Below are 27,691 nucleotides of genomic sequence, written 5' to 3' on the forward strand. Positions count from 1 at the left end.
CATTATTTTTACTTTAAAAAATGTTGTTCGTTCAGAAGGGAAGGGAGGGAATATCCTTTTCTACAACAAAATGGGGCTTATTCCCAAGTAAATGTGTTTACCACCAAGACAACAGAAGCAATCCCCCTTTTGCTCCTGTTTATGGTGCTGTCCCCCTTTTGCTCCTGTTTATGGTGCTGTGAATAGATAGATAGATAGATAGATAGATAGATAGATAGATAGAAGAGGGTTGGCAAAACATTTTTGTGCTAGCGCACTGGGAATGTAGAAGCATTAGTAATGCAGGGAGTGGTGGCGAAGAGAGGGAAAATGTTAATTGTGTGCTTCATATTTGAAGTAACACACATGGCCCTCTAAAGGAGTCCCCTCTTTCTATAACTCCATTATGATACCAAAGCTCTAAAATGAACTAGCTGTACTACTGAGTACTAGGCTATCAATGGCAGGTGAGTTTAATGCTCCCCCACTGCCCCAGTTAGTACAAGAGGCAGGCTATGCACAGGGTGAGTAGTTGGCAAGAGGGGAGAAATTATACAGATTTCATATCTGTCATTCATTCCACATTATGTTTGGGAAGGCGGGGTGTCAACCACATTTTCTCTCCTCATGTTGACAGACATCAGGCGGTGAAGTAGCCGCAGCCAGCAGGCAGTGACGCATTAGCAAAACGAAACAATGATATATTTCTTTTAGGGGAACGGTGTATATAACTCCTGGAAGCCTATGGGGGTGGGGGGGCAGGGGAAAGTTGTGAGTCAATGTTCTGGGGAAGCGGGTTGCTTAATGTATTATGTGGGATTGTCACATAAGCAGTCGGAGTTGCCACTTGATTTTTCAGGCTCATCCCCTATTTCAGGACATTGCCTTCCTATTGACTGTAGCGGGTGTTCTTCGTTTCACCAAGTCCATAGATTAGAATGGAGGCTGCTTATTTTATTCCGGGCGTGTTAAAGCTCTGAAGTGTCTCCCCCTGCACACACTCCCTTTTTTCTTTTTTTGATAACTTAGTTTCTTCAGACAATCGCAACGTGGGGTGGTGATAGTGCCTGTAGCTGATTCTGGACCAGTGACAGATGGGAAACAGCCGTAGATAGTGAGGGTGGGATGATCTGTTTTTGGCGGCCCCTCTGTCGTTGCCTGCGCTCAGAATAGCTGCTGCCGTGACCACCCTGGCCTTCTCGTGTGGGTGTCTAGGGAGGGGCTGCAGCAGCTGCTGCCAATCACCCTACAACGATGGGAGACGGTCCCGGAAATAGAATTTCCCATTGGGATTGTTACACTTGGGGAATCAGTCCATCTTTTCACTGAATAGACCTTTAGAGAGATATCGGTTCCCCTTTCTCTCTCGAAGGTCCACTGGAGGCCTCTCCCACCCTTCCAATCCCCTCCCGCCCAGAGCGATCAGTTTCAAGGACATTTTAGATGACAACTGCTTCTAGTATGGGTGCTGCCACTGACACAGCCCAAATGGATTTAACCTCTCACTCAAAGTTTGGAACTGAAGCACGGGGGAAAGACACACATTTTAAAAAGTTGATTATTTTTGTTTAAATCTGCCCATTGGGGTTTCCAGAGCAGTTTGTGAAAAATGCATGTAAAATGGATTTTTAAAGATATATATATATATATATATATATATGCTTTCGTAGATTTTCACCAAAACCTGCATATATATATATATATATATATATATATATATATATATGTATGTATGTATCTCAACTGCACAAGAAAACCATCTGATTATCATCTCTGCAGAGTAGGGGTAGTTAACATGACAACCCAGTTCTTGTCAGCAGAGGACCCAGGAGCCTGCTTCCCATTTTCCTCAACTGGCATGGCCATCCCCCAGCCACCTCTCGCCTTTTTTAATAACTCAAAAGAGGCCATGTCATCATGGCTGTTAGTCATGATGGCTATACAGTGGTACCTCGGGTTACAGATGCTTCAGGTTACAGACACTTCAGGTTACAGACTCCGCTAACTCAGAAATAGTACCTCGGGTTAAGAACTTTGCTTCAGGATGAGAACAGAAATCGCACGATGGCGGCACGGCGGCAGTGGGAGGCTCCATTAGCTAAAGTGGTACCTCAGGTTAAGAACAGTTTCAGGTTAAGAACGGACCTCCAGAACGAATTAAGTTCTTAACCCGAGGTACCACTGTATATTGCATACAATATTGGAGTCACTATGCCTCTGAATACTAGTTGGTGGCAGCACTATTGCACTCCACATGTTCTGCTTGTGAGCTTCTTCTAGGCATCTGGTTGGCCACCATAGGAACAAAATTCTCAGCGAGGTAGGCTACTAGTCTGGCCAAGCAGGGCTCTTCTTAAGTTCTTAACCCCAGGTGCATCACTTCCTGTAATGAAGCTAAAACATCTCTTCAAGGTACCATTCATTCACAGTTGAGCAGAACTCTTCGCTCTGTGCTTGGCATTTGGTTGAGAACATTTATACTTTGTGTGTAAATTCACCTTACAACTGGGCCCTCAGATTTAAAACGAGTCTTCATTACAAGTAGTATAAGACTTAAAAACAGTTCTTAGCTTCACCTGCAAAAATGCTCAAAGAGGAGGGGAGGAAGAAATAAGGTGTGCCTTTCTACCCTTCAGTGCTTACCACATTACTGTCAAGAGCTCTGGCTTCTGCCACTGTCACCCCCTACTTCTTAGAAAGGGAGGAGATATCAGTTGTTGCTTGGGTAATGACGGTAACTTGACCTATTCCTGTCCTGTTTGATGTTTGCCCTGACTGTCTATGGTTGTCATGGAGATCTGGCAGCTGAACTGATGTTTTGAGTGGCAGCAGGGGGTGTCCCAGAGATTGAGAGGTACTGGTGGGGGTGCTGTCTCCAGCATTTGATGTGAGAATTCACAGTTCTCCGCTTGAAAGGGCTTGGATTTCAGGGTGGGTCTGCTAGTCTGAATTCTTGATGGGGTGTTCAAGCACTTTTGAGCATTGCTCCCCTCTGTGTGGCACACAACATGTCACTGGCGCTTGGAGATGGAGAGGGGCAGATGAACTGAAACTAGTTCATCTGCCCCTTGCATTGCTCCTAGTTCCAGGGTCCTGCTGGTCTTTTCCTGCTGCAGCCTGCCTCCTTCAATCTAGCCAGGGAACTGGGAGGTAAAGCCAGATGATAAGCCCTTGAATAATGTCACGTGAAACCTTCCTTTACTACTGGGTCCAGAAAAGCATTGCTGGCTCCATGTAAGCTGCTCCCAGATAATGTCAATGGGCAAAGGTTTTCCATATTCTCTAGTATTTTGTCATTGGCACCCATCCCAAATTGTAGTTTTCTTTTTTTTTTAAATGATATTTATTGAGAATTTAAAATTACAAAGAAAAAAAGAAAAAGAAAAGAAAGAAAAAAAAGAAATTAAACAATACAAGTCAATAAAAAGAAAGAAGAGAACAAAACACACAATACATCAAATACATCAAAACCAAAAACAAAAGCAAACAAAAAATTAAAAACAAATCCAATATTCCCAAATCATTATCTTTCGTTATCGTTTCATCGACCTCCTCACACCTCCCTTTTTTGTATTCTAGTTATTAATTATCTCAGCAAATCCTTTCCATCTTTCACTATGTTCTGTCATTAAATTGTCTTAATTTATTTTAACCTTATCTTACCATAAAAAGCCCTAAAACTTAAAACTTATTTGTACATAACTCCTTATAGCATTTCTACTAAAGCCAAATAGATTCATTCCAACATTTTTTCTAACACTCATTAATTTTACAATATTTCTCTAAATGAATTTTTAAACTTTCTTCCAATCTTCATCCACTGTCTCTTCTTCCTGGTCTCGGGTTCTGTCAGTCCTTTCTATCCATTCCATTTAGTCCATCAACCTGGTGATCTTCTATCCGAGGCTCTTAACTCTTTTCCATGTCCCTTCTGCAGATCTTCGTCATATTTATACCTGCACTTTAATTTGTCTTCTGCTGATCTTGTTTCCAAATTGTAGTTTTCACTGTCAACAGAGGATCAAAGTGGGCAATTGCGTTTTAGCCTTTCTAAGCTAGTCACACATATAATTTAATTGGGTGTCCTCATAGTGCAGTTCTACCATATTGGATAGGCCTTACCGCCACAAAAGGATGTAGCCTTAGTAAAGTGACTACTCCCCTTGTAGTCTAATGTACCCAACATATGATTCTTAGGCCTATTTACCCTGCACCTAATGTGCTCCCACCACTGGATTGGGAAGTAATGTGGGACATACACAAACCAATAGTCATAATTCATATCTACCCTGTCTACATTTTGATGCATTTCCCCCAAACTGGTTCAATCTGAATTGAGAAAAGGAACAACCTAGCTGTGTTATGTATACACAGCCTTAAATGGGATCAGAAAAGTGATGAAATTACTATTCATTTTGCTGCATTTTTAGGCCACCTAATAACAAAGTTATCAAGGACAATTACGATAAATGTTTATTTTTAGCAGTGACACTAATTTCCAAGTGGAAACTCAATGCTACCTTCAAGTGCTTAAAATGGAAGCACAATAGTTGATTGTTTACTTCTATGTCTGAATTTATATCATTTCTCCCAAATAGGCAGTTTTCTTGTTGAAAATATTCCTAGCTTTTGCTTTTAGGGCATACATATATCAGGCCATAATCCACGTATTCTACAACAGTAACCAAGCACAAAAGAATTCAACGAAGCCACAGAATTGTATAAAAGAAGAATAGTTCATCTCAATACAGTCAAACCTCATGTTACGTTTGCTTCAGGTTGCGTCCCGCAGCGACCCGGAAGTACCGGAAAGGGTTACTTCCAGGTTTTGCCGCTCGTGCATGTGCAGACGTACAAAATGACGTCACATGCATGTGAAGAAGCGGTGAATTGCGACCCGTGCATGCGCAGACGCGGGTTGCATTCTGCTCATGTTGCGAACGGGCCTCCAGAATGGATCCCATTCACAATCAGAGGTACCACTGTATAATTTTGGGAACAGATTGTAGTTCAAAATAATTATAAAATGTAATGCTGAAAACACCACTTTGAAGCATATGATGTGGCCATGCCCTATGGTGTCTTCTTTCTGGTCAGAAATTAACTTTGCTTTTGCAAAATCCTTGGTGTTTGCAGATATCCACATACTCTCTAATTATATTTTTGTGGTGTGGGGACTGATGAACAACAAAAGTGAATCCAGCAAGCCATTATGGTTCCAAAGATGCTTCTACTACAAGACTTGAAGGATAAACACCCACCATCTCCTACTAAGTGGTCTGAAGATCTCGCTAGTTTTTATGCATTCAAATGCATTGCTTTCTCATTTAGATACCTGTTTGGACACATGGAGTTCCTTTAAGATATAATTTTTGTTAATCTTATCACTAATGTCAGCTGATGTTACATATTTCTTTTTCTGTCATATTTGCAATCTTAAAAAAAATAAAAAATGCAACATATCCATACAAATGATACATTAGATGGGCATCACATAATCTGAGAATATGAAATGGGGCAAAATTTACTAATTTCCTGAAATGTAGCCTCATACGGGAAAAAGGTTTTTTGTCTATAAGTGAGATACAGTACAAAGAGTTTATAGGGCTGCAAAGGATTAATATGGCTGCATTAGAATACTGGGCAAAGGTACAAAACTACTCTGTATATATTTGCAAGGATCCTACTTTATAATATCTTTGTCTTATCAGCCGAAAAACACATTTTGTACTTTCTTATTTTATACACTGTTTTACAGAGAGTACATGCATATCATTTAAAATTAGCTGGTAGCAAAAAACTGTTACCATGAGCTTTTAAAGCATTGATCTTGTTGACTGGGGGTGGGGGTAGCACTGATCTGTTGGCTGAGCAAATATTTTTTCCTGTAAACTACAGAAAGAACCTCTTAGATAGGGCAAGTCATAGTGAACAGAGGCGGCTTCCACAAATGGTGGGTCATTCAGATCTGATTTTTCTGTGTGAGCATTTGACAAGTTAGCTTCCTCACATTCCAGCTTCTTCATTTATAATATTGATTGTTATTTTGCCGCTGGCCATCACACACCAGTGGGTGAAGTTTGGTAGACTGTATTTGGGCTGCGTTTTTCTGTTCCTTTCAGCAGTCACGACAGTTATCTTGCATTAAAATGAGGAAAAACAGGGTTGTGGTTTTTTTAGGGGGGTGCATTTATTTATTTATCTTAAAACTGAGATCTACTGCAAAAGCAATAAAGGCTTTGCACAAGGCGCACTGTAGTAACTTTGATCATCTTATGCTGGGGTGGAGGCCATGGCAGCAACATCCATGATCATGGGCGTAGCTAGGGGGGAGTAGGGGGGCAGCTGCCCTCCCCCTAAATCAATAAAAATACATAGCAAACTGAGTTTCTGTCCCCCCTAACAAAAATCCTGGCTACGCCCATGTCCATGATCATCCAGATTTTCACTGTTTTATGAGGATACTTTAAGGAAATGTAAAAGAGATACTGTTGAAGTGGCCTGGCAAAAAGGGAACTGCTGAAGAAATCGGAAAGGGTTTTGAAGAGAAACCAATGCACCTATAGTAATGGCTGAATTGCCTTGCACCATGGCACCCAAGCCATATGGAAACTGCTGTTAGTCTCCATCTGTACAGCCCACCCTTTGAAGCTTGCCACACTTTTGACCAAAGCACTGGACACAAGCATAGTAAGTTTTGACTCCATATGCAACATCAGTTTCACAAGAGAACAACAGCTGACATTCCTGCATTGCAGAGGGTTGGACACGATCCCTTCCAACTCTACAATTCTATGATGCTATGAAAAGTACGAGCCCTGCTGGCTGTTTCTCTTCTTCTTTTTAATTACTTTGCTGTTGACTTTTGTTGTTGTTGTTGTTTGTTTCTGTTTTTGCAGGATCCACTGGTGTAAATCTCCTCCCTTCCTCTGCTCTGGCCACTGACAGTGCTCTGTCTGCACGAGTTGGTCATTGATGTGCCCTTCCTTATGTTTTGTGTGTATGTGTGTGTGTTAGACAAATCAAATCAAAATTACCGTAGGTTGATTTAGAGAGCAGGCAAGAGGGTAGAGTCCCTGGAGTTTATTAGCAAGAGATTCCTGCAGCAGCAGCTCCCCCAAGTGGGAGAACAATCAATACCAACAGCAAAGCTGCAGAAGAGCAGGAGCCTGTATGCAGCAGGAGTGTATACAGCACTCTGCAGTGCCATGGCTTGCAGTTCACTTGACCCTTGTAAGAGGCAATCCAGTGGCTAAGAATCCCTAGGTCTTGGAGAGCCAAGTTCAGATCCACACACAGCCACAAAGCTCAATAAGTCAACTTGGACCCAGTCATGTTTGTTTGTTTGTTTGTTTGTCCCAGCCACTCAGGGCAGCTTCCAACAAAATATTAAAAACCACAATAAAACATCAACCATTAAAAACTTCCTTGAACAGGGCTGTCTTCAGATGTCTTCTAAAAGTCAAACAGTTGTTTATTTTCTCTCTCACACACCTTAATCTACCTCACAAGGTTTTTGTGAGGCTGCATGTACACCGCCTTGAGCTCTTTGAAAGAAAGGCAGGATATAAAAATGTTTTGCTCAGTCCGAGGCTCTGAACCAAGAGCCATAGAGGAAACAATATGCAATGGCTGTAAAGAGTTAAATCAGGTACATGTACTTGTGACCATAGAATCATAGAGTTGGAAGAGACGATGAGGGTCATCTAATCCAACCCCCTGCAAGGCAGGAATCTTTTGCCCAATGTGAGGCTTGAACCCACAACCTTGAGAATAAGAGTCTCATGCTCTGCCGACTGAGCTATGCCAGGTCTTCAGAGATCCATTAGAACACAATTCAGAGGGACTGTAAACTAAAGCACATCATAGCAAAAGTCCCCTGGAATAGCTACAGAATGTCGCAAGAATTCAGCCCCACAATATCAGTCAAAATCTTCTTTGAGGGAAGGGTACTCCTTCTATCCAGCACATTTGCTTAGGGAAGGAAACCCATGCGTGTCTTACATGTGTTGTGACTTCATTAAAGCTGGAGAGCTGGCAGATATGAGCTAGATGAAAACCTTGGAGAAACATGGATTTCAGTTCTACTCAAGGCACCAACTTGCTCAAAACAAGTTATTTATTTGCAAAATAGGGATTTTGAAAAGGACCTACCTCATAGGAATGTTGTGAGAAACAAGGAGGGTAAAAATATACTGTACATCACATCTAGATTCAATTGCTATATGCAACAGTGATAATAAAATAAGGGCTCTGAAGTAATTTGCATGTATTTTCAATCCAGTATTCATCTTCACTCCAACCTGTGGCGCTGAATTATTTTCTCAGAAATAGACTTAATTGGTAAAGCATATGAATTTTATTCTGACAGCAGGGTGCACAATGTTTTCACAAATGCCGAGATAGTAAACAAGGAAAGAGAGGTTCATATGAGCTTATAAAGGCCAGAGGAATACGTGCTGAAGTAGAGGGAACAGATATTAAGATAAGGCAAAACTAAACAGAGAGCCGCGTTTAGAACAGTCAGGCAAGCCACTTGCCATTATGTAGGTACACCATGTCTAACATCTCTGTATGGTTTCCCCAGCCTTTCGCACATACTGTGCTGCACTATTTCCGCAACCGTGACAACTGGAAAATTGATTTCTATCTTAAAGAAAATCAGCAAAAAACACTTGTCAGGAAGCAAGTCCCCACACCAGATTCAGGTATGCTTACAACCAAAAGAATTGCAAAGTGAGAATCTGACCTAGCAAGCCAAAGCATATTTACTCAAAAGTAAGCCCCATCTTGTTCAAAAGAGCTTTCTCCCAAGTAAGTGGGCATAGGATCGCAGCCTGCTCGTGAAAACAGACATTCTAATTCCCTGCCCTGGCACAAACACCTCATTATGCAGAGAATATAGAATCAGAGAGTTTGATCTCACCTGCAAATGTGATTATTCCCTGTTCTATGCTTTAGGGCAGAATCCTACACTGAAGCTGTGCTGGCTGATGGGCTGCATGAGGGGTTGGGAAATCTTCAGCTGGAAGGCCATATTCTCTCATCGACAACTTTCTGGGGACCACATGTGGGGCAAGAGATGTGATTCTTACCTTTGTGTAGGAGGGTACGTTCCAGTAATGCAAAAACCAGAGGTTTGCTCACTCCCCAAATTTTTCTCTGCATCCTCCCTCTAGGCAACCACGATTCAAAGACACATTCCTGGAAGGCAAAAGCACTTGAGGGCATTGGTGAGAAGGGTCCAGCCAGAGAGACCTGGAGGGCTGCATATGAACCCTAGGCTTCAGGTTCCCCATCCCTGCGCCTTAGGATATGGTGCAAGACTCCTTACGCTGGCGATGCCGACGGCGACACACATAAGTTACAGTGGTGGAACACTCAGACGCGCTGAAAACGGAGCCTTAAAAGTCATGGGTAGGACCAGTGGTTTGTGTGTGTTTTTAAAAATTGTTTAGGTGTACTCTCATTTTCCTACTGATATTGAAATACTGCCCCTCAATGAGGCCAAACTGAGTCACAAAATGCTTAGGAGTATGCGTCCCACCAGAAAAAGGCACTTGGTAGGCCTTTGGTTGCACAGAGCAGGAACACACTTATGCCAACTGCAGGGGGTTGGACTAGAATGACCCTCGGGTCCCTTCCAACTATAGTTCTGTGATTCTATGAAAAGGTGGCTTATTATGGCAAGCATCGCGTTTGCAACGTACGGCCAGCTCTCCGCGCCGGCGGCGGACCTCTGAAGCTGCGTCCCGGGCCCTACCGAGAGCTGCCTGCAGAGGGGGCTCCGCCCGCCACTTCCCTTCCCAAGGCCCAGCAGGCCCAGCGCAGCCGGGCGGGGCGGGGCCGGTTCTTGCTAGAGAGGGAAGCGGCGTGGGTTTCGTTCTTTGGCCGGGCCGGAGCAGGGCAACCATGCAGGTAGTATAAGCTTGAGGGGGCTTTGCTGAGAGGGACGGGGGCGGCAGGAGCGCGGAGGGTCTCTCGGGAGGCCTCGTGGCCTTGGGGCGTCCGCGTAGAGGCGAAGCCGGGTTGCTCCGGTGCCCCCTGGTGACTCGCTCCCTTTCCTTCCGCAGACGAGCTCCAAGCAGGCGGCGCAGGAGCTGCTCAAGTTTATCAGCCGGAGCCCCTCCCCTTATCACGGTAAGACGGAGCCCGGGACCGGGGGCTTCACGCCCGGGAAGTACTTCTCCAACGGGAGGTCTGCCATGCATTTAAAGCACACGTCTTCCCCCTGAAGAATCCCAGGAACTGGGTGTTGAGAATTGTAGCTCTTCCGAAGGAGTAAACTACACTTCCCAGGATTCGGGGGGGGGGGTAAGCAGTGTGCTTTAAATGCGCGGTGTGAGGGATGTAAATATGCACAATTGGGGGGGCGGGGCGGAGGGTACATAAGGAGATAACAGAAATCACTGGGTTAAAGCTGGCCGAAAGTCCAGCAGTACCATTATTATCAATTTATGATGGCGTGGAAGGTTCACAGGCTGGGAAGGACTTGCTCACAAATTTATTGACAGTTGCACGAGTTATTATAGCTAGGAACATAGCTGTCAACTTTTCCCTTTTCTTGCGAGGAATCCTATTCGGAATAAGGGAATTTCCCTTTAAACAAGGGAAAAGTTGCCAGCTATGGCTAGGAAGTGGAAAGGGGCAAGGTGGATATAAAATGGAAAAATGGTATAAAGTGGTGTGGGATACAGTGGTGCCCCGCAAGATGAATGCCTCGCAAGACGAAAAACTCGCTAGACGAAAGAGTTTTCCATTTTTTGAGTCGTTCCGCAAGACGAATTTCCCTATGGGCTTGCTTCGCAAGTTCTTGCGAGTTTGTTTCCTTTTTCTTAAAGCCGCTAAGCCGTTAATAGCCGCTAAGCCGCTAATAGCCAGTAAGCCGCTAATAGCCGTGCTTCGCAAGACGAAAAAACCGCAAGATGAAGAGACTCGCGGAACGGATTAATTTCGTCTTGCGAGGCACCACTGTATAGCCATTAATGATATATTAATATGTGCTATTAAGGTAAGACGGGTTGTATGCAGGAGAAATGAATTTGAGGAGATATGGAAAGTGTTTGTAGAATTCGTACTGTTAAAACGGAAAGGGGTCAAACCATCGCAAGAGGTGTTGAAATTTTGGGAGGTTGGATAGTTACCATGGAATGGTCTCGGGGGTGGGGTGCACATTTTTATTCTTATTTATTCTTATTACTCTGTCAAAATAAAAAATAAAATTGTATTAGAAATAAATAAATGTGAGGTGTATGCATTCTAGTCAAGAAAAAGCAGAGCCATTAGGGCTGTGGAGTGGGTAAAGGCCTGAGGGCCAGATAGAGACCTTGGATGGTGCATTCAGCCCTTAAGCCTGAGGGCACCCACCTTTAAGATCTTTTGCTGAGACTGTGGTCACACTTGCACCATTAAGCACTCTTATAGCAGTTTAACATACATGGAGAATCCTGGAAACTATAGTTTATGGGTGCTAGGAATTGTAGTTCTGTGAGATCAGCACCCTTAACAAATTGCAGTTCCCAGGATTCCTAGGGGGTTACAATGACAACAGTGGTATGAATATTTTAAATGTATGGTGTAGACGTAACCTCTCCAGGTGACTACTGTGTCAGATGTTTGGCATCCAGCAACAAAATAAAGGGCTTTTATCAGCCTATAGTCCCCCTGGGAGCAACCTTCCTAAATTGCCTTGCCTGGTACTTATGCTCTCTTTTTGGCACCAGGCAGGGGGGAAAATGTTATTTGCCCAATCATTTCTAACTTGTAACTTGAGTAACTTTTAAGGATTCTCATTCGTCTTACTGTATTTGTACTGTGATGCAGTTGATTGTTCACTACTTGAAATTATGAATAAGTTGGTGTTTAAATGTTTTTAATAATTAAACTTTTGGAAGATTATGGGATGCTTTTCATTCCACTTTCATAATTTTCTGCAGAACTTTAATGCATGCAACATGTTCCTTATCTGCAAGTCTTGGTGAGCATAATGTGCCATTCATTGAATCATCTGTTTCATTTCCCTTGTAGAGGCTCAAACAGGTTCTGCTTGATTCAAGGAGGTTCACTGGAGCATTTTAAAGCACAAGGAGGGTGGTTTATCTTCTCCACTGTGTTGGATGCTCAGTGGGCAGAAGTACAAGCTCAGGCTTGTATTCCGCTAAATTCTAATCAGAGTAAACCTATTGAAATAAATGAATCCAAGTTAGTCATGCCCATTAATTTCAGTGGATCTGATCTGATCTGGACTAACACTGAATATCACCCACCATTCTTTGTCAGGGTTTCACACTTAATTCTGCTTGTTGTGCAGAGATGTCACAAGAAACATTTCTAGGGAAGGAACTTTAGAAGGGTAAATGCTTGAGCCCTGTGCAGATGAGAATTTATTTACCACAAGTGCTTTTTCTCTGTACCCTCTTCGGCTCAGTCTGGCCTCGCCTTTCCTCACATGTTTATCTTGCTTTCCTTAATACATTTCTTGTTTGCTCTCTGTGGACATCTGAACCCAGAGGATGTTCTGAGCAGCTGCCTATCCTTCCATGTGCAGGGGCGGCAGCAAATCCTAATCATTTCTGTGAAGGTGTGGTAACATGGATGTTCACCTGCAGTGGCTGGGAAGCCACAAAAGGCTTTGTAGCTGAGGCTATGCTTGCTGCTAGGGTAGGGTAAGCAAGTCAGGGTGATAACATTACAATATGACTCTCACGCTTGGGTTCAAGAGTACAAATAGGCCCGTGAGTGCAGTTTAAGCTGCATCATGCTAATTTTGGGGGGTTTTTTTGGCAGGGATGCGGGGTATCATTCAGAGTCTCATGTGTCAGGGGAAATTTCATAATTCAGTTACCTACCTATACCCCAGTCTTTCAAAGCTCTGCCATCAAAACTTGTGGGACAGTGAATTCCAAGTAGGGAGCCTGCCACAGAGAAAGACCTTGTAAGCCTTCCTAAAAACTAATAATAATAATAATAATAATAATAATAATAATAATAATAATAATAATAAATTTTACTGTTTATATCCCGCCCATCTGGCTGGGTTTCCCCAGCCACTCTGGGAGGCTCTAAGACAAATGCACCCAGTGAAAGACTACCTACAAGCTGACCTTAGGACTCAGACATATTGGGAAGAGGCGAGACCTGAAGGTGTCTGTTCCCAAGCCATAAAGGGCTTTGAAGAATAGCCAGCCCCGTGAATTGAACTTGGGGATGGACCAGGAGCCAATGCATCTGATGTGATAAAGGAGATCCCAGGATCCCAGCACTTGTCCCCAGTTAAATTTCTGGGAGGAGAATTCTGCATCAGCTGAAGCTTTAGGCTATACCGAAGTGAAGAGCATTACAGTTGTCCCAAAATTGGGGGAGGGGGAAGCAGTCCCACAAATGTCCACCTTATTCAGGGCAGCCAAATGTCTCCTTGAAGCCTGCTTCTGCATGCAGCTTGGCCAGCTGGGGGTGAGTGTCTTCATGCCCCCTCCATGACTGCTTGTGTTTTCCTCTCCTGCAGTGGTGGCCGAATGTCGGAGCCGCCTGCTTCAGGCTGGTTTCCAGGAGCTGAAGGAAACTGAACACTGGGATATCCAGCCTGACCGAAAGGTGAGGAAAGAGAGTGGCTTCTTCCTTCCCTTTCTTATTTGGGAATTGGGGTGGTGGGAGAAGGAGTGGGGTGCTCCAGATGAGGCCTCGGCCAGGCACCCCATCTAGGGAACTGGGTAAAACACTGATGTCTCCCACTCTTTCTTTAACCCCTCCCCCTGCCATATTAGTATTTTGTGACCAGAAACCTCTCGACATTGATCGCCTTTGCTGTTGGGGGACAGTACCAGCCAGGCAATGGCTTCAGCTTGATCGGAGCCCACACAGACAGTCCATGTCTGCGGGTAAGCAGCAACCCCCCCCCTCTCAATACTGCCTAGCATGCCCCTGGGTACTCTTTAGCATTCCTTCCTTCCTGCAGCCCTCTCTTGTCTCAGTCCTGCATTATTTGTTGTCTCCCCTTTGCATTGACTTTCTGTGAACAGGCCTGTCCCGATACCCAATATGGATGGTGTGGGGAGCCAATCCCCCCCCAGATGCTGCTGAATTCCTTTTTTAAAAAAATGATATTTATTAAAATTTCAGAAACCAAAAAAATTACATAGTTAAAAATAAAAAAGACAAGGAAAAATATAGGAAAAAGAGAAAAAACATACAAAATACAATGTATAGAATTTTTTTTTTGGAAAAAACACTTAAAAACAAATTAATCCTTCCGTATCTTACATTTCATTTCCTTACTTTCCTGACCTCCTCTCACCTGCCTTTTTTGTATTCCAGTTCAATTGGTTAATTCAGCAATTCCTTTCCCTCTTTGTTTTTGTCTTAGTCCTTTAACTTAATATATTATAGCTTTAGATTCTCACCTATTAACCATCCATTTTTACATACACCTTTATGACATTACTGCTAAAACCACTTAACTTCATTCTGACATCATTCTAACATTCATTAATTTTACAATATTTCTGTAAGTAGTCTTTAAATTTCTTCCAATCTTCTTCCACCGACTCTTCTCCCTGGTCTCGGATTCTGCCAGTTATTTCCGCCCAGATGCTGTTGAATTCCAACTCCCACCAGCATGGCCAGTAGTCGTGGTGAGAGGTAGGGCTCCCAACAAAAACTGGAGGGCCACAGGTTCCCCATCCCTGCAAATACTGTTTTCGGCCGCTCCTTTTGCCTATGTTATTGGATTGCCAGTGTTTGCAGAATTGTGATAAACTTGCTTCCTCCTTCTGGCAGCAGTCTGGACAACATCCCTTTGGATTTGCCTTCTTCCACTCCTTTTTTAAAAAAACAACAACTGTTGGTTGGGATTTTTTAACTGGACTTACTGAAATACATCTTTTAACACTAAAGAAAAAGCAATGGACCAAATAAATGCATACAGAATACCAACCAACTGAGTGCACAACTTGGTATATATGTATACGGTGAATGTAACTGCAAAAAATCCAAAGCTGCCACCCACTCTTATGACAATAACTCTGGCCCCATTTCTTGTTGTTGGGTCAGTTCCTTACAATGTGAGGAGCTAATTCAGTGTGTGCTGTTGGGATATACATATGAATGTCCTTGTGTGTCATCCAGGTGAAACGCTGCTCAAAACGTAGCCAGGAGGGCACAGTCCAGGTGGCTGTGGAGACATATGGAGGGGGCATCTGGAGCACCTGGTTCGACCGTGACCTCTCTGTTGCAGGAAGAGTCATCGTCAAGGTTAGTCCTGGCCGGGGCCCTGCACTGTGGTGTATACTATGTGACTTTAGGAGCTCTTCAATGCTTAGGTTTTGCCAACTGGAAGAGACCTGGCTTTACCTCCAATATTGCAGCCATGTCACATTAGGGCAGGGGTGAGGAACACTTGCCAGCCTAAGAGCCAAATTCATTTCTGGACAGCCTTCCAGGGGCCACATGCCAGTGGGGGGTGGGGAGGGCCAGAGACAAAAAGTGCACAAAAGAAGCTAATGCAGTTTTTATCTTTGGACAGCTGAGTAATTTCTACACACACACACACGCACACACACACAGTCCTCTCTATCTTCTATCCAGACACCCACAAGGTATTATCAGAGGACTGTCACAGCTGAAAATTGGCCGCAGTTTCTTTAATGCTTAAAAAGCTGGGTCAGCATGAGTCAGCGGCCTGCACCGTATATATAGAGTGAGAAATGTTGGTTGGGTTGGTTGGTTGGTTAGTGAAAGCTGGTAGTGTTGATGTGTGTACAGTTGGTCAGTCGCTTTTGCAGAAAGACTTTTAAGAATAAAACTCTGCAAGAATACTTTTCTCGTGGACTCTTTTATGCCGACAAGGGTCTGAGGACCAGGCTGAAGCAACAAAGGGAGGTCAGAACCCTTTTTGTTTTTTTACAAACACTGACAAGGACAAGGACATATTCCAGTTAGGAAGAAACACTCAAGGAGGGCAGGAAGTAGACTTACTAAAGGGTATGGCTGAGGAGGGAAGAGTACCAAGGGCCAGATAGACTTGGTGGGTAGGGTTGCCATATTTCAAAAACCAGGACACCTCCAAAATTGTTGAGCCAAAAGAACTTGCCTAAGGTCCAGGACAAAGCGCCACCTTTCGGAAATCTCTCCCCCCTTTGAAATCCAGATAATGTCCGGGGAAATCCAGACATATGGCAGCTTTGGTGGGCTGCATTGGCCTGAAGTTTCCATCACCTGCACATCAAGGCCTATTCTTATATTTGCTCTGCAGCCTGGGAGCTGCTGCAGTAGGACTGGTGAACTTGGCCTTCTAGATGGCATTGGATTCCCACCATGCATCATTCCTGATCATTGGCCACACTGGTTGGGGCTGACGGAAGTTGGGAGACTCCCAACAACATCTGAGGGCCAGATGTTGTCTTGTCCTACAGCATGACGTCTTCGGTTGCCACTCCAGTAATGTGAGAACCTTGGAGTCACATGGCTGAAATTTGAATGTGGCTACTTCCTCTCCACCACTGCCCTGGGTTAGGTGTGAGAAATAGCTCAGTTTCCACAAGTTCAAACTCTAGATAGCTCTATTGCCCAGTTGTTGCTTTTTTCGTTTGGGGTTCTTGCTATTATATGCTGTTAAACTGAAGATTTTAGTTGGTTGTCTTGGGTTTTTTTTTTAAGTAGTTTGTTAAATGCTAACATGAATTGACATACTCTGAGGGTGCTTGATGAAGGAAACTGAAGTGTTTATCATGTGGAATAATCAAGCTGCATGCATTGCATTGTTTTGATTGAGACTGAGATACAACAAAGGTTCCAACAGCGAATATCCTTCCCTGGAGACAAAGTCCATAAAAGTGTTATTAAAAACCAGCGATTTTAATCTTCTGTTTAATGAATTACCCTATCAGTGCTTTCTGCCCTGGTAAACATGAGTGTGTTCAGTGGAGCTGGTTGCCTAGCTACACTTGAGTAGGACTGTAGTCTAGTTCAAAGTGTGTCATACTTTGCATACTTTAAAGTACTTGTTTGAATGTGACTGAAACCAAAAGCAATGAAGAGATGAAAGTTCTGATCAAAAAGATGTTGGGGGCTTTGTTCCATTCTGGAATTCTGTTCACACCTACACCTACTTGAGAGTAAAATTAAACATTAATTTAAACCAAGTGGAGATGAGGTTCCTGCAAGCATAGGTGCATGGTCTGTGTGGGCCAGAAGATTTATTAGGGAAGTGGGAATGGAAGCGTGCATAGTTATGGTGACACTCTTACCAAATTGAAATGTGAAACTTTCTAAAAGTTCCTCCAAACTCATGTTCTAAAATGCTGTCATAAATGCTCTTAGTTGGCATATTTTGAGAACAAGGGTCTCTTTTTTGCATTCTTTCTGAGTTGCTTAAAGACAGGTGCTCAGGGCTGAAACAGATCTCTTCTTCTTTTTGTTGTTGTTTTTAAACAACTTTAAAGGGGGGAGGATCTCCCATTTTCATCCAAGCCAGTAGCATAGGGGGAAGGAAGCATACACACACACACACACACACACACACACACACACACACCCACCCACCTCTACCTCTGAAAGCGCTAATTGTCAGTATTGGTGAAACCATGGGCATAGTTACACTATTGGTCCAATCTTTTCCAGCCTCTCCCCCCTGCAAAGCTGCTCCCCCCCCCCCGGGCACTTTTGTTAGATTGTTCATGATAGCTCTATTTTCCAGAAGGGCCATATCTTGGTGGAAGATCACCTGCTTTGCAATTAGATCCCTGGTTTGATCTCTGGAATTTACAAGTTGTGCGGTGAAGGAGTCCTTCTGCCAGTCAGTGTAGACAACACTAGGCTGGGTGGACCATTGGTTCAATGAGAGCCTTTAGCTCCCAGCTGCTGCCTTAATCCCGCTCTCCTGTTCCTCCCCTCTCCCACATTATGCCAGTGGGTGAAAGTGGCAGAATGACCCACACCCTACACTGACGTCCCCCTTCTGTTTTCCATTTCAGGACCTGGGCACAGGGCGCCTGGAGCAGCAGCTGGTGTGGGTGGAGCAGCCCATCCTCCGCATCCCACACCTGGCCATCCACCTCCAGCGCAATGTGAATGAGAGCTTCGGGCCAAACACAGAGCAGCACTTGTGAGTGTGTAAACTGCTGTTCCTCTGTGCTCATATATTCCATGGTGGGTTGGGGCGAGGGGCAGCAGGCCTGGCTGGCACTCCTGTCATTTGCCTTTCAGCAAGAGAGTCAGCTGCAGAGTTTGATCCCCTTTGGTGATGGGGAATGACCTTAGCTCAGAGGAAGACCATCTGCTTGGCATGCAGAAGGTTCCAGGCTCAAGCCCCCCAGCATCTCCAGGGGTGGGGGCTGGGAATGGTCCCTGTCTGAAACCCTGAAGAGCCACTGCCGGTCTGAACAGCACCGAGCTAGGTAGACCTGACTTGGTATATATGACAGCTTTCTATGTTGATACAATACTCTGTGCTCTAGGATTGCCTAGAGAGGCCCTGGTCTGGATTCTGTGTATAAGTCGAATCAGACTGGCTGGGACTGGAGGGCTTACTGGCACCCCATCTTTATTTGGTGTGTTTTTTACTTCCAATATTTATAGGCCACTTAATGTTCAGAATTCCTAAGCAGCGTACATAAGTTTGTTTTTTTAAAAAACTACACCTTATAGAGAAAAAAGAATAATTAAAATTCATTATAAAAGCAGAAAACCAGTGGAAAATGCCTGCTGAAATAATGGTCTTTGTCACGTGCCTGTCTAAGTTTTAACCAAGCCATACCCACTTGCCCTACACCTTGCCTGTGTGATCAGCATCACCTGCCAAGCCTTGTGCATAGCTCCTTGCATGGCTCTGTGCCAGCCCCAACAATCAGGTGGTGCTTGCACAGAGCTGTGCATAATGTGCTGGAACCCTGACACTCAGCTGATTGTCAGGATTTCAAGCAAGAAAGTGGCCCACCTGACATCGTTGTGACACCAGGTGGTTGACAATGGGGTGGCCCTGCCAGTATGTCAAACTTGGCCCCTGGAGATGATAAGGATCCAGGCTGCTGGCTGGATCCAGTTCTCCACCCTTGGTCTAGAGGACCACAGGTTCCTCAGCACTTGGCTGTTGGGTACCAGGACCATGCTACCAATACGATGGCAAGGGATGTGATGGCAATGGGAGGGGATGTTCCCTGAGAAAAAAAGGTGAGGCATAGTTACGGAGTTTCTCGCTCTGCCGGGGGGCTGACTTTCACTTCTTTGGAAGTGTCTTGTGCTGTTGGGTCTTGGTGGCTCCGTGGGCTCCAGTTGCTTCTTGGAGCCAAATTTCACAGGAAGCAGCAATAATGAGCAAGCCAGTTAAACAGCCAACACACCTGCCGTTCCCAGGGTCCCGATTCTGGCCACAGAAGTCCAGGAGGCCCTGGAAAAGAAGACGTCCAAGACAGACACAGCTTGTACCTCATCTCTCCAGGTAAGGCTGGGGAGGCAGCGGGGGGCGGGGGGGGGAGAGAAACAAGGATGCTGTTGAATTGGCTGGAGAGGTGCAGTAGGCAGGTCCAAAACAAAGGGGAGAATTGACAGCTTTCCAGAGTGGAGTAAGTCTCTTTTACCTTCTCACAACTTTTCTTTCTCACAGAGTCGTCACTCTCCAGCCCTGCTGGCCCTCCTCTGCTCCCAGCTGAAGGTGAAACCGGAGCAGGTGGTGGAGATGGAGTTGTGCCTGGTGGATACGCAGCCTCCTGTGAGTGCCCTTTTTTATTAAATAAATAGACAGACAGACAGACAGACAGATAGTGCATTAGGGGTTGGCAGTGGGGTTTTGGTTTTGGACAGAGCTAGCTTTCTAAGGTTCACATGGTTGAACTCATTACATTTTCTAGCTCCATGCAACTTTCCTTTAGCACAGCAATGGGGAACCTGTGAGCTTCCTACCAGCCAGCATGGTCAGTGGTGGGGGTTGTAGTCTAGCAACATCAGGAGAACCACAGGTCCCCCACCCTTTGGTCTGAGAGAGAGAGAGGCGTAGAGAGAGATGCTTCTTCCAGATTCTCATTCATCTCCTGGGGAAAGATCTCAGCTGCCACTCTCCAACCCGTTTGCAAAACCTGCAGGGAGAATGTGTGGTGTGGCAGACAGACTGAACCAGGGAAAGGTTGGTCCCAGCTCAGGATTTTTTCTTTCTGGTGAATCTTCCTCCAGACACTAGGTGGCGCCTTCGGTGAGTTTATTTTCTCCCCTCGCCTGGACAATCTCCACAGCAGCTACTGTGCCCTGCAGGTAAGTACTTTGTACGGTTGGGGGAGGGGGGGTCAGAGATGAATCCTCTTCTGTGATCCATCAGTGCCATGCAAAGGAGCCATCCTCTAATCTGCTCTAATAACTTGTGTTTCCCCCAGAAGTCACCTAGAAACTACTTCTAACCCTTGCTCTATTGTTTCACATTCCATCCCCACCCCATGTACTAAAATCACCCATCACTCTTGCAGCCAAAAGGTGGGGTGACCCAGCATGGTGAAACTATTCCTATGTTTGTGGGAATGGCTGTGTGCAGAAATATACCTCTGGGGCTCTCTCTGTGTGTAGCAACAGGTAGAGAAGCATTTCAAATAATGGAGGGGTTATGCAGAACCACAAGGGTTCCAGCTCAGATGAAATGGAATACTGTGGTTTACATGGAAGTAAACCAAACATGTGGGGGGGGGGGGAGGTGAGGGGAAAGTCAGAAGCAGCCAAGTGCAGTGTTTATTTATGTAGCATCAGGCATGGGCCTTGGGTCTTTTGTAAAGATTTGCCAAAAGGTAGGGCATTGACAGGTACAGCTTTTTCCTTTTTTTAAATAAATATTTTTATTAATTTTCCAACATACATTTATAATATCCAACCTAAATTTATCACATATTTTCTCTTTTGGACTTCCTTCAGCCTCTCTAACAATCATCCATTATTCAATTTTTTAACTACACATTTCCTAATTTTTATATTGCATTTTATATACCTTCACTCTCTTATTTTTCTTCAACACAATATTACTCAAACATTCACAGAGCTTCTTGAAATCCCACTAGCGTTATTTTCTCATCACAAGTACATTTCAAATAATCTGAACATTTTCCCCAATCTTCGATGAACTTTTGGTCTCGTAGATATCTGATCTTCCCCGTTAGTTTATCTAGTTCTGCATAGTCCATCAGTTTCATTCTCCATTCTTCTAACGTCGGTAGTTGTTCCTGTTTCCATCTTTGGGCCAGTAGTATTCTCGCTGCAGTTACTGCGTATTGGAAAAGTTTGCAGTCCTTTCTATTTATCTCATTTCCTACTATTCCTAAAAGAAAAGCCTCTGGTTTCTTAACAAATGTATATTTCAACATCTTTTTCAACTCATTATATATCAATTCCCAGAAGCCCAGGTACAGCTTTTTCCAGAACTGTTGCACTACAGCGGAAGCAGCATGTGATTTTAAATTCCCCTTTTTGTGAAATGACTATAAAGGCACCAGTTATCTACCCTGGTGACACTCTTCTCCCCAGTACACCAGCTTTCCGACATGGGACTGCAGCTTAAGAGTTGAGCCCAAGGGAGTCCTTCCATTTGCTGTAGTTAGAGGCCCAAGACAGCTGGAAGCACAAAACTCACAGTCCCTGAGCTTGTATACTTTCCCAGATACCTAGGAGGGGCACAGGTGGGGGGGGGGCAGACATCTAGTCAGAAGCCATAAGTAGTCTTTCCTGTGGTGCCAGAAGGGATCTAGCATTGCAGAGAAACTGGGACTCTTTAAGAAGTCGGCTCAGTAGAGAACCTTTGCAAATGTTCAGGCCACGGAGGCCAGTCTAACCTACAGACTAAAGAAAAATAGTTCAATTGCAAGTACAGAATTTAATGTACTGAGAACATGAAGGGAGACGCTGACATGGTTTCTTTAAGAAGTCAGCTCACAAGATAGCAACGCATAGACTAGTAGCAAATATTTTTGTCCCAGGGCACTCCCTATCCTGCCCCATTAGGCACTCCCTAACCTTTTCCCCCTATGTTTTTCTACAGGCTCTGATTGAATCCAGCAAAGAGCCTGGAGCTCTTGCCAAAGAGCCAAATGTGCGCCTGGTTGCACTTTATGACAATGAAGAGGTCAGTACGAGACAGTTGTGGATGGGCAAGGCTACATTCTGGGTAGAAAAGAGGGAAGGGCCATAGCCCAGGGGTAGAGCATCTGCTTTTCATGCAGAAGGTCCCAGGTTCAATCCCCGGCATCTCCAGGTAGGAGAACTGCTCCTAATCAGTGTAGACAATACTGAGCTAGATGGATCAGTGGTCTGACTCGGTATAAGGCAGCCTCCTATGTTGCTGCAGAAGTGGAAAGTGAAATCCTTTTCTGAGCATTAGATGAATATTATTATTTGGAGAGTGGCTCCACCTGATGGTTTGATAGATGATGAAGGGAAATGTTATGACAATTTAAGGGGCAGGAACAGGTCTGCTCTCTGAAACATTATTAATTCATTTATGAAACACCTTTCTTCTAAGGAGGTCAAGGGTGGCATTCCTGCTTCTCCCTGTCTCCATTTTATCCTCAGAACAACCCTGTGAAGTAGGCTCAGCTGAGAGGGACTGGCCCAAGCTCACCCATCAACCTCGCTGGTTGGGCGGTGATTTGAGCCCTCGTCTTCCAGGTCCTAGTCCAGGGGTGGGAAATGTTTGCTCCTTGTTGCTGACTCCTGTTGTCCTTGACCGTTGCCCCTGCTTGATGGGGGCTGTATATCAGCAGCATCTAGAGGGGCAAAGGTTCCCCACACCCATCATAAGCCAGCATTCCTAACTGCTACATCATACTGAGATGGGAGGTGGAATATTTCTGGGTTAAAAAGGCTCTTCTTGCTGGCTCCTTTACTGACTTGACTTATCTGGCAGGTTGGCTCCCAGAGTGCACAGGGGGCTGGCTCGCTCCTCACTGAACTTGTCCTTCGGCGCATCTCTGCTTCGCCCCAGAACTTGACAGCCTTTGAGGAAGCCGTGCCAAAGTCCTGTATGATCAGTGCTGACATGGCCCATGCCGTGCACCCCAATTATGCGTGAGTATGTTGCTGTGCCCAGCAGGAAGAAATGCACGAGGGTTTAGCAAGTATTTTACTAAATATTAGGCATTCTGCTGTGAATTTGCTGGCTTGCGGTACAAGCTGAAAAGTTGGCATCGGTTGTGGAATTCGGCTTTCAAAGAGGCTCTGCTTTCATTAAAAAATAAAATAAAATCTAGTCCCATGGTTTTATAAACGAAATTGTTTGATACTTAAAACTGTAGGATAGAAATGCAAGCTGTCTGACTTACCAACTCTCAAACTTGAAAATCCTGAGGTCAGAAACATCTCTTTATCAGTTTAGGCTAATCTGCAAAATCCAAGTCATCAATTTAAAGGCCCTCCCCTCAATTATAACAAGGGAGTAAGGCTCCCTAAACTGTTGAGCAGAGGTCCTGGGCCTTGGACCCCTCCAGAGCAGAACTGGGGAATCTGCCCCCCCCCACCTCTGCAGACATTGTTGGACTCCAAATCCCATTAGCCCCAGCCAGCATGGCCGGTGGTCAGGGATGACGGGAGTTGTCGTCCTACAACATTTGGAACCACCCTCAGGGGTAGCGTTTTGGCAAAGGACACGGATTGAGGCAGAACCAGTAGTTATGTTCAGCCTTCCCCGACAAATGCACTTTCTCTCTCCCAGGCCTCATGGTCCTAGAAAACAGTTTGGCAGTGTCGAAGGCAGCGTATGCTGAAAGTCAGAAAGTCTTCTGCCTTCCGAGTTTGGCTTGTACTTGTTCCAGATGATGTACCCAGCGCTGAATCTGCCCCCTGGCAAATGGTGCCCTTGGGCTAGATGCAGCTCTTAGGCATCACTGTCAAGAGGGTCTTTCTCATCCTGCCACTGGCATATGGCAGTGCTCCTCTTCCCCAGAATGCCTGTCTCCACTCTAATAAAAGTCCTTTGTGCATAAATCTGCGTACAGGTGTTCTACTGACACATCAGGAGCGCCACTCTGCCACCCCCCCCAAAAAAACACAACCTGCTTCTTTTGAAATTGCTCCCAGGCATTGAAATAACACCACATCTCTTCTTAGTTTCATTCCACTGTCTCTTCTTCGAAATTCAGTCTCATGTTTCTAAGAGTTTGGGATCTACTTGGCCAGGGTCTAATTTGATGCTCCCTTTTACAGCGACAAGCACGATAAGAACCACCGTCCAGAGTTCCACAAGGTAGGTGACAGGGCCACGTGGCAACAATAAAATGTGGAAAACTAAGGCAGACTCTCTGCAAGCAGTAGCAGAGTCGTCAGCGCAAGTTGAACGGGGGAGATAGCAAAACTTACTCCTGAAACTGAAGTTAATTCTTCTTTAAGACCTGATAACATTGGTTTTTAATACACAAAACTTTGCCTCTGAATGCAAGAATGAGCTTTTGGAGATGCTGGTGGGGTGTGTGGAGGATTTGCTTTTGCTCCCGTAGCCTAGATGTTGGGAAGCATGCCAAAGGTTATTCAATTGCTGGAAACAACATGTTGTCCTTTTCAATATTTGTGATGTATACCTTACAGGCTGGAGCTGCAACAGAATATTGTAGTGTGCAGTGCTTTTGTTCTGGATTCAGCCAACTGCCCCTGCCATTCTGATAGGGTGTTTCATTTCATTCCCCCTTGCCCATTATTCAGTATCGTGTGCCCACTGAGCATGCTCAATCCTCCTTTGGCTTTTGGGTATTCCTCCCCCAAAATAAAAATATTGTAGCACTTCTGCAAACTTTAGGAGCTTGCCTAAGCCCCTTAAGATTTTGTATTGGGGTAGTGGTGCTGTTTTGCCTACATAAGCAATGTCACTCACACCTAGCTACGGTAGATGGAAGGAATGATTATGCCAGTGGATTTTTCTGTTGTTGTATTTAGTGGGGCAGCGGGCTTGTTCTATGACTTTGGATGTCTGGTGGCAAGCATTGGTCCCATCCCATGACTGGGGGGCTCATGGTGGTTGCTCATCTCCTGATCCCACAAGCCAGAAAAGCAGAGGGAAGAATGTCTGAAAGCCCAAAGGAAGACTCAGGCCTGCGCTTGTTTCTGTGTGGGGATACATAGAACTACTGCATTATTCTGGGGCAAGATTGCCGTGGGGTAGGTCTCTGCTTTCCAGTGGTTCCTTTTGGCTTCCACACCGCCTTCTCTCTGTTGCAGCTCATGCTTTCGGGAAGCAAAGCTTTATGTTCTTGATGCATGCAGACCGCATCTCCTTTCTTAGTACATCTTTTTGTTCTGAATCCTCTGGTTTCTCATGCAGGGCCCTACAATAAAAGTGAACAGCAACCAGCGCTATGCCTCTACTGCTGTCACTGAGGCCCTGATCCGAGAAATTGCCAGCCGTGTGGACGTCCCCCTGCAAGTAAGCATTGTTCCTCTCTACCTCAAGAGCTATTCCCAAGCTTTCCCCTTGCACTTAATGACTGTGGCCACTAGAGGGTGAGTTTGGATCGGCCAGCATAGGGAAATACATAAGTGCTATGTCCCTGTACTGTAGATTCTGCAGCCAGGGACCAATGGGGCAAGATGCCCCATCTGCCATTGGGGGCGGGAGATAGGACCAGAAATGGTGGGCCTTCAGGATTAAATGCTATGGGGAAGGCCTTACCCCTTATCTGAAGATGGTTTTTTCCCCGCTTCCTTCTGTCTCCAACCCCTGGCTGTTCCTTCTTGGGTTTTAAGGTCTGTAGAGTGTTGAAGCATTTCCACCTCATGGCTGTCTCTTGATGCTGGGACTGTGCACATAGGTGCCCAGAACCTTCTCCCCAAAGACCTCCTCCACTCCCATCATCGACGCTCGGTAGATCCATATCTGGCCGCCCTTCTTAATGGCCTCGTCCAACAGCTAAAGGGAGTCCCCAACCCCTGGACAGTGTCAAGGCCAAATCAGCTGCTCAGGAGCCTTAAAAGAAAATTCATTTGCCTATTGCAGGAATTCATGGTTCGGAATGACTCTCCCTGCGGCAGCACCATTGGGCCCATCTTGGCCTCCCGCCTTGGCTTGCGTGTCCTGGACATGGGCTCCCCGCAGCTGGCCATGCACTCCATCCGCGAGATGTGCTGCACTTCCAGCGTCCTGCAGTCCATCACTCTCTTCAAGGTGGGTGGCAGCTCAGGTGGGGCAGAGGGAAAGCATTTGCATTGAGCGGAGCTGTTTTCTGTTGCTTCCCAGGGTGTGGGTGTGTGCCCTGGTCTCCCACCCACCCCTTTCCCAGGTTGTCCTCACAACAACCCTGTGAGTTAGGCTAGACTGAGGAAGCCTGAATGGCGTGAGAGAGGAGTATCCCCTTAGCAAAGAAACACTCTTGTCATGGGCCTTGGCTGTACGGTTGGGAGCAGACCAGGAAAGAGGGAAGGGCAATGTAAACAGAGAGCTTTCCCTCTGGCCCTATGTATTGTTTGGGGAGGAGGGGGGCACAAAGTGTGAGAAGAGCTTGGCAGACAGGAACAAGGTTTCCATACGTATCGAGGTCACTATCTTCCCCGCCCCGGGTTGCAGGTTGAGCCCTGCTGCCGCCCACTCCCTATCTCTTCCTTGTAATCTTGTCTGTATGTTACCATGGCAACGATGGTGCCCTCCAGTCGGTGATCGGTTTCTGTGGCAACATGGTGCCTCACGATTCTCCTGCTGCCATGGTGACGCCATCATATGTGTGTGTTTGACAGCTGCCCCGTTCCCCCCCCCCTGAGGGTTGTTCTTCCCCCACCAAACCTGACTCTTCCTCCTCTTTCTCCCTTCCTTCCTTCCTTCCTTCCTTCCTTCCTTCCTTCCTTCCTTCCTTCCTTCCTTCTTTCCCAGGCCTTCTTTGAGCTGTTCCCAGTGCTGGATCAAGGACTGCTGAGCAACTGAAGAGCATCTCAAGCACAGGAAGCGGCTAACGCCCCCTCTCCCTGGCCAGATAGCAATTAAGGCACATGTTGTACAGCGGCTCATGGAACGACTGCTTCTGGAGAGTTGCATCTTTTCCCCCCTTTCTACAGTCATTTTCCAAAAGAGGCTGGGCACTTGAGGCTTGCGTACAGCCAGGAGGGCCTGATCCAGAGAGCCTGTGCCATAGAACAGCTCATCCTCGCTCCTTCATAGCTGAAAGAAAACTTTATTCAAGATAATGACATGTTAAAGGGCTATCTACAGTCATCGTGGTGCTTTAAGTGGGCACTGAAATTATGGGTGAAATTCCAGCATTGAATAAATGCCAAGTGATGCATACTTTTAATTGGATCATCCCACTCCCACATCCTTTGCTCATTCACTTGGTTGGGTTCTAAATTAGCTACCGCCCTGTGTGAAGTGCCTCTCTCAAAATGTCAATGAGAGATACTGGCTGCCAAGCAAGCAATGTCTGAGAGGCATTATATACACAGGCAAGTACACAAGATCACACCAGGTAGATTACGTTTGTGGGAATGCACTGTTCAGCAGCGGCGTAGCGTGGGTTGTCAGCACCCGGGGCAAGGCAAGTAATTTGCGCCCCCTAACCCGGGGCAAGGCAAGTAATTTGCGCCCCCTAACCTGGGGCAAGGCAAGTAATTTGCGCCCCCTAACCCCTAACCTGCCACCGCTGCCAGCTTCTTCTTGCTGCTGCCTGGTCTGGTCTGGTGTGGTTCTCTCCGCGCTCAGCGCTGCGCTGGGCGGCCGCTGCACTGTCCCTCCCCCAGATAGTCCCTCGCTCTCTCTCCGCACCGCACGCCTGCCACCCACCCC

At 45.5% G+C, this 27,691-nt stretch overlaps 1 protein-coding gene across 1 annotated transcript; it reads left to right on the forward strand.

Moving 5' to 3' along the window:
* The first annotated feature begins 9,759 nt into the window (after positions 1 to 9,759).
* DNPEP (aspartyl aminopeptidase) lies at positions 9,760 to 27,203 on the forward strand. Its single transcript, XM_083474825.1, has 15 exons — positions 9,760 to 9,897; positions 10,053 to 10,119; positions 13,484 to 13,572; positions 13,743 to 13,856; positions 15,103 to 15,228; positions 17,949 to 18,079; positions 19,327 to 19,411; positions 19,577 to 19,681; positions 20,140 to 20,217; positions 21,980 to 22,063; positions 22,844 to 23,004; positions 24,139 to 24,178; positions 25,247 to 25,348; positions 25,919 to 26,086; positions 26,786 to 27,203. The coding sequence occupies exons 1-15, from the start codon at positions 9,892 to 9,894 to the stop codon at positions 26,834 to 26,836; spliced, it is 1,407 nt and encodes a 468-aa protein (XP_083330951.1). The 5' UTR covers positions 9,760 to 9,891; the 3' UTR covers positions 26,837 to 27,203.
* The last annotated feature ends 488 nt before the right edge of the window (positions 27,204 to 27,691 follow it).

This window comes from Podarcis liolepis (assembly GCF_965112155.1).
Source record: "Podarcis liolepis genome assembly, chromosome: 1".
Lineage (NCBI taxonomy): Eukaryota > Metazoa > Chordata > Lepidosauria > Squamata > Lacertidae > Podarcis > Podarcis liolepis.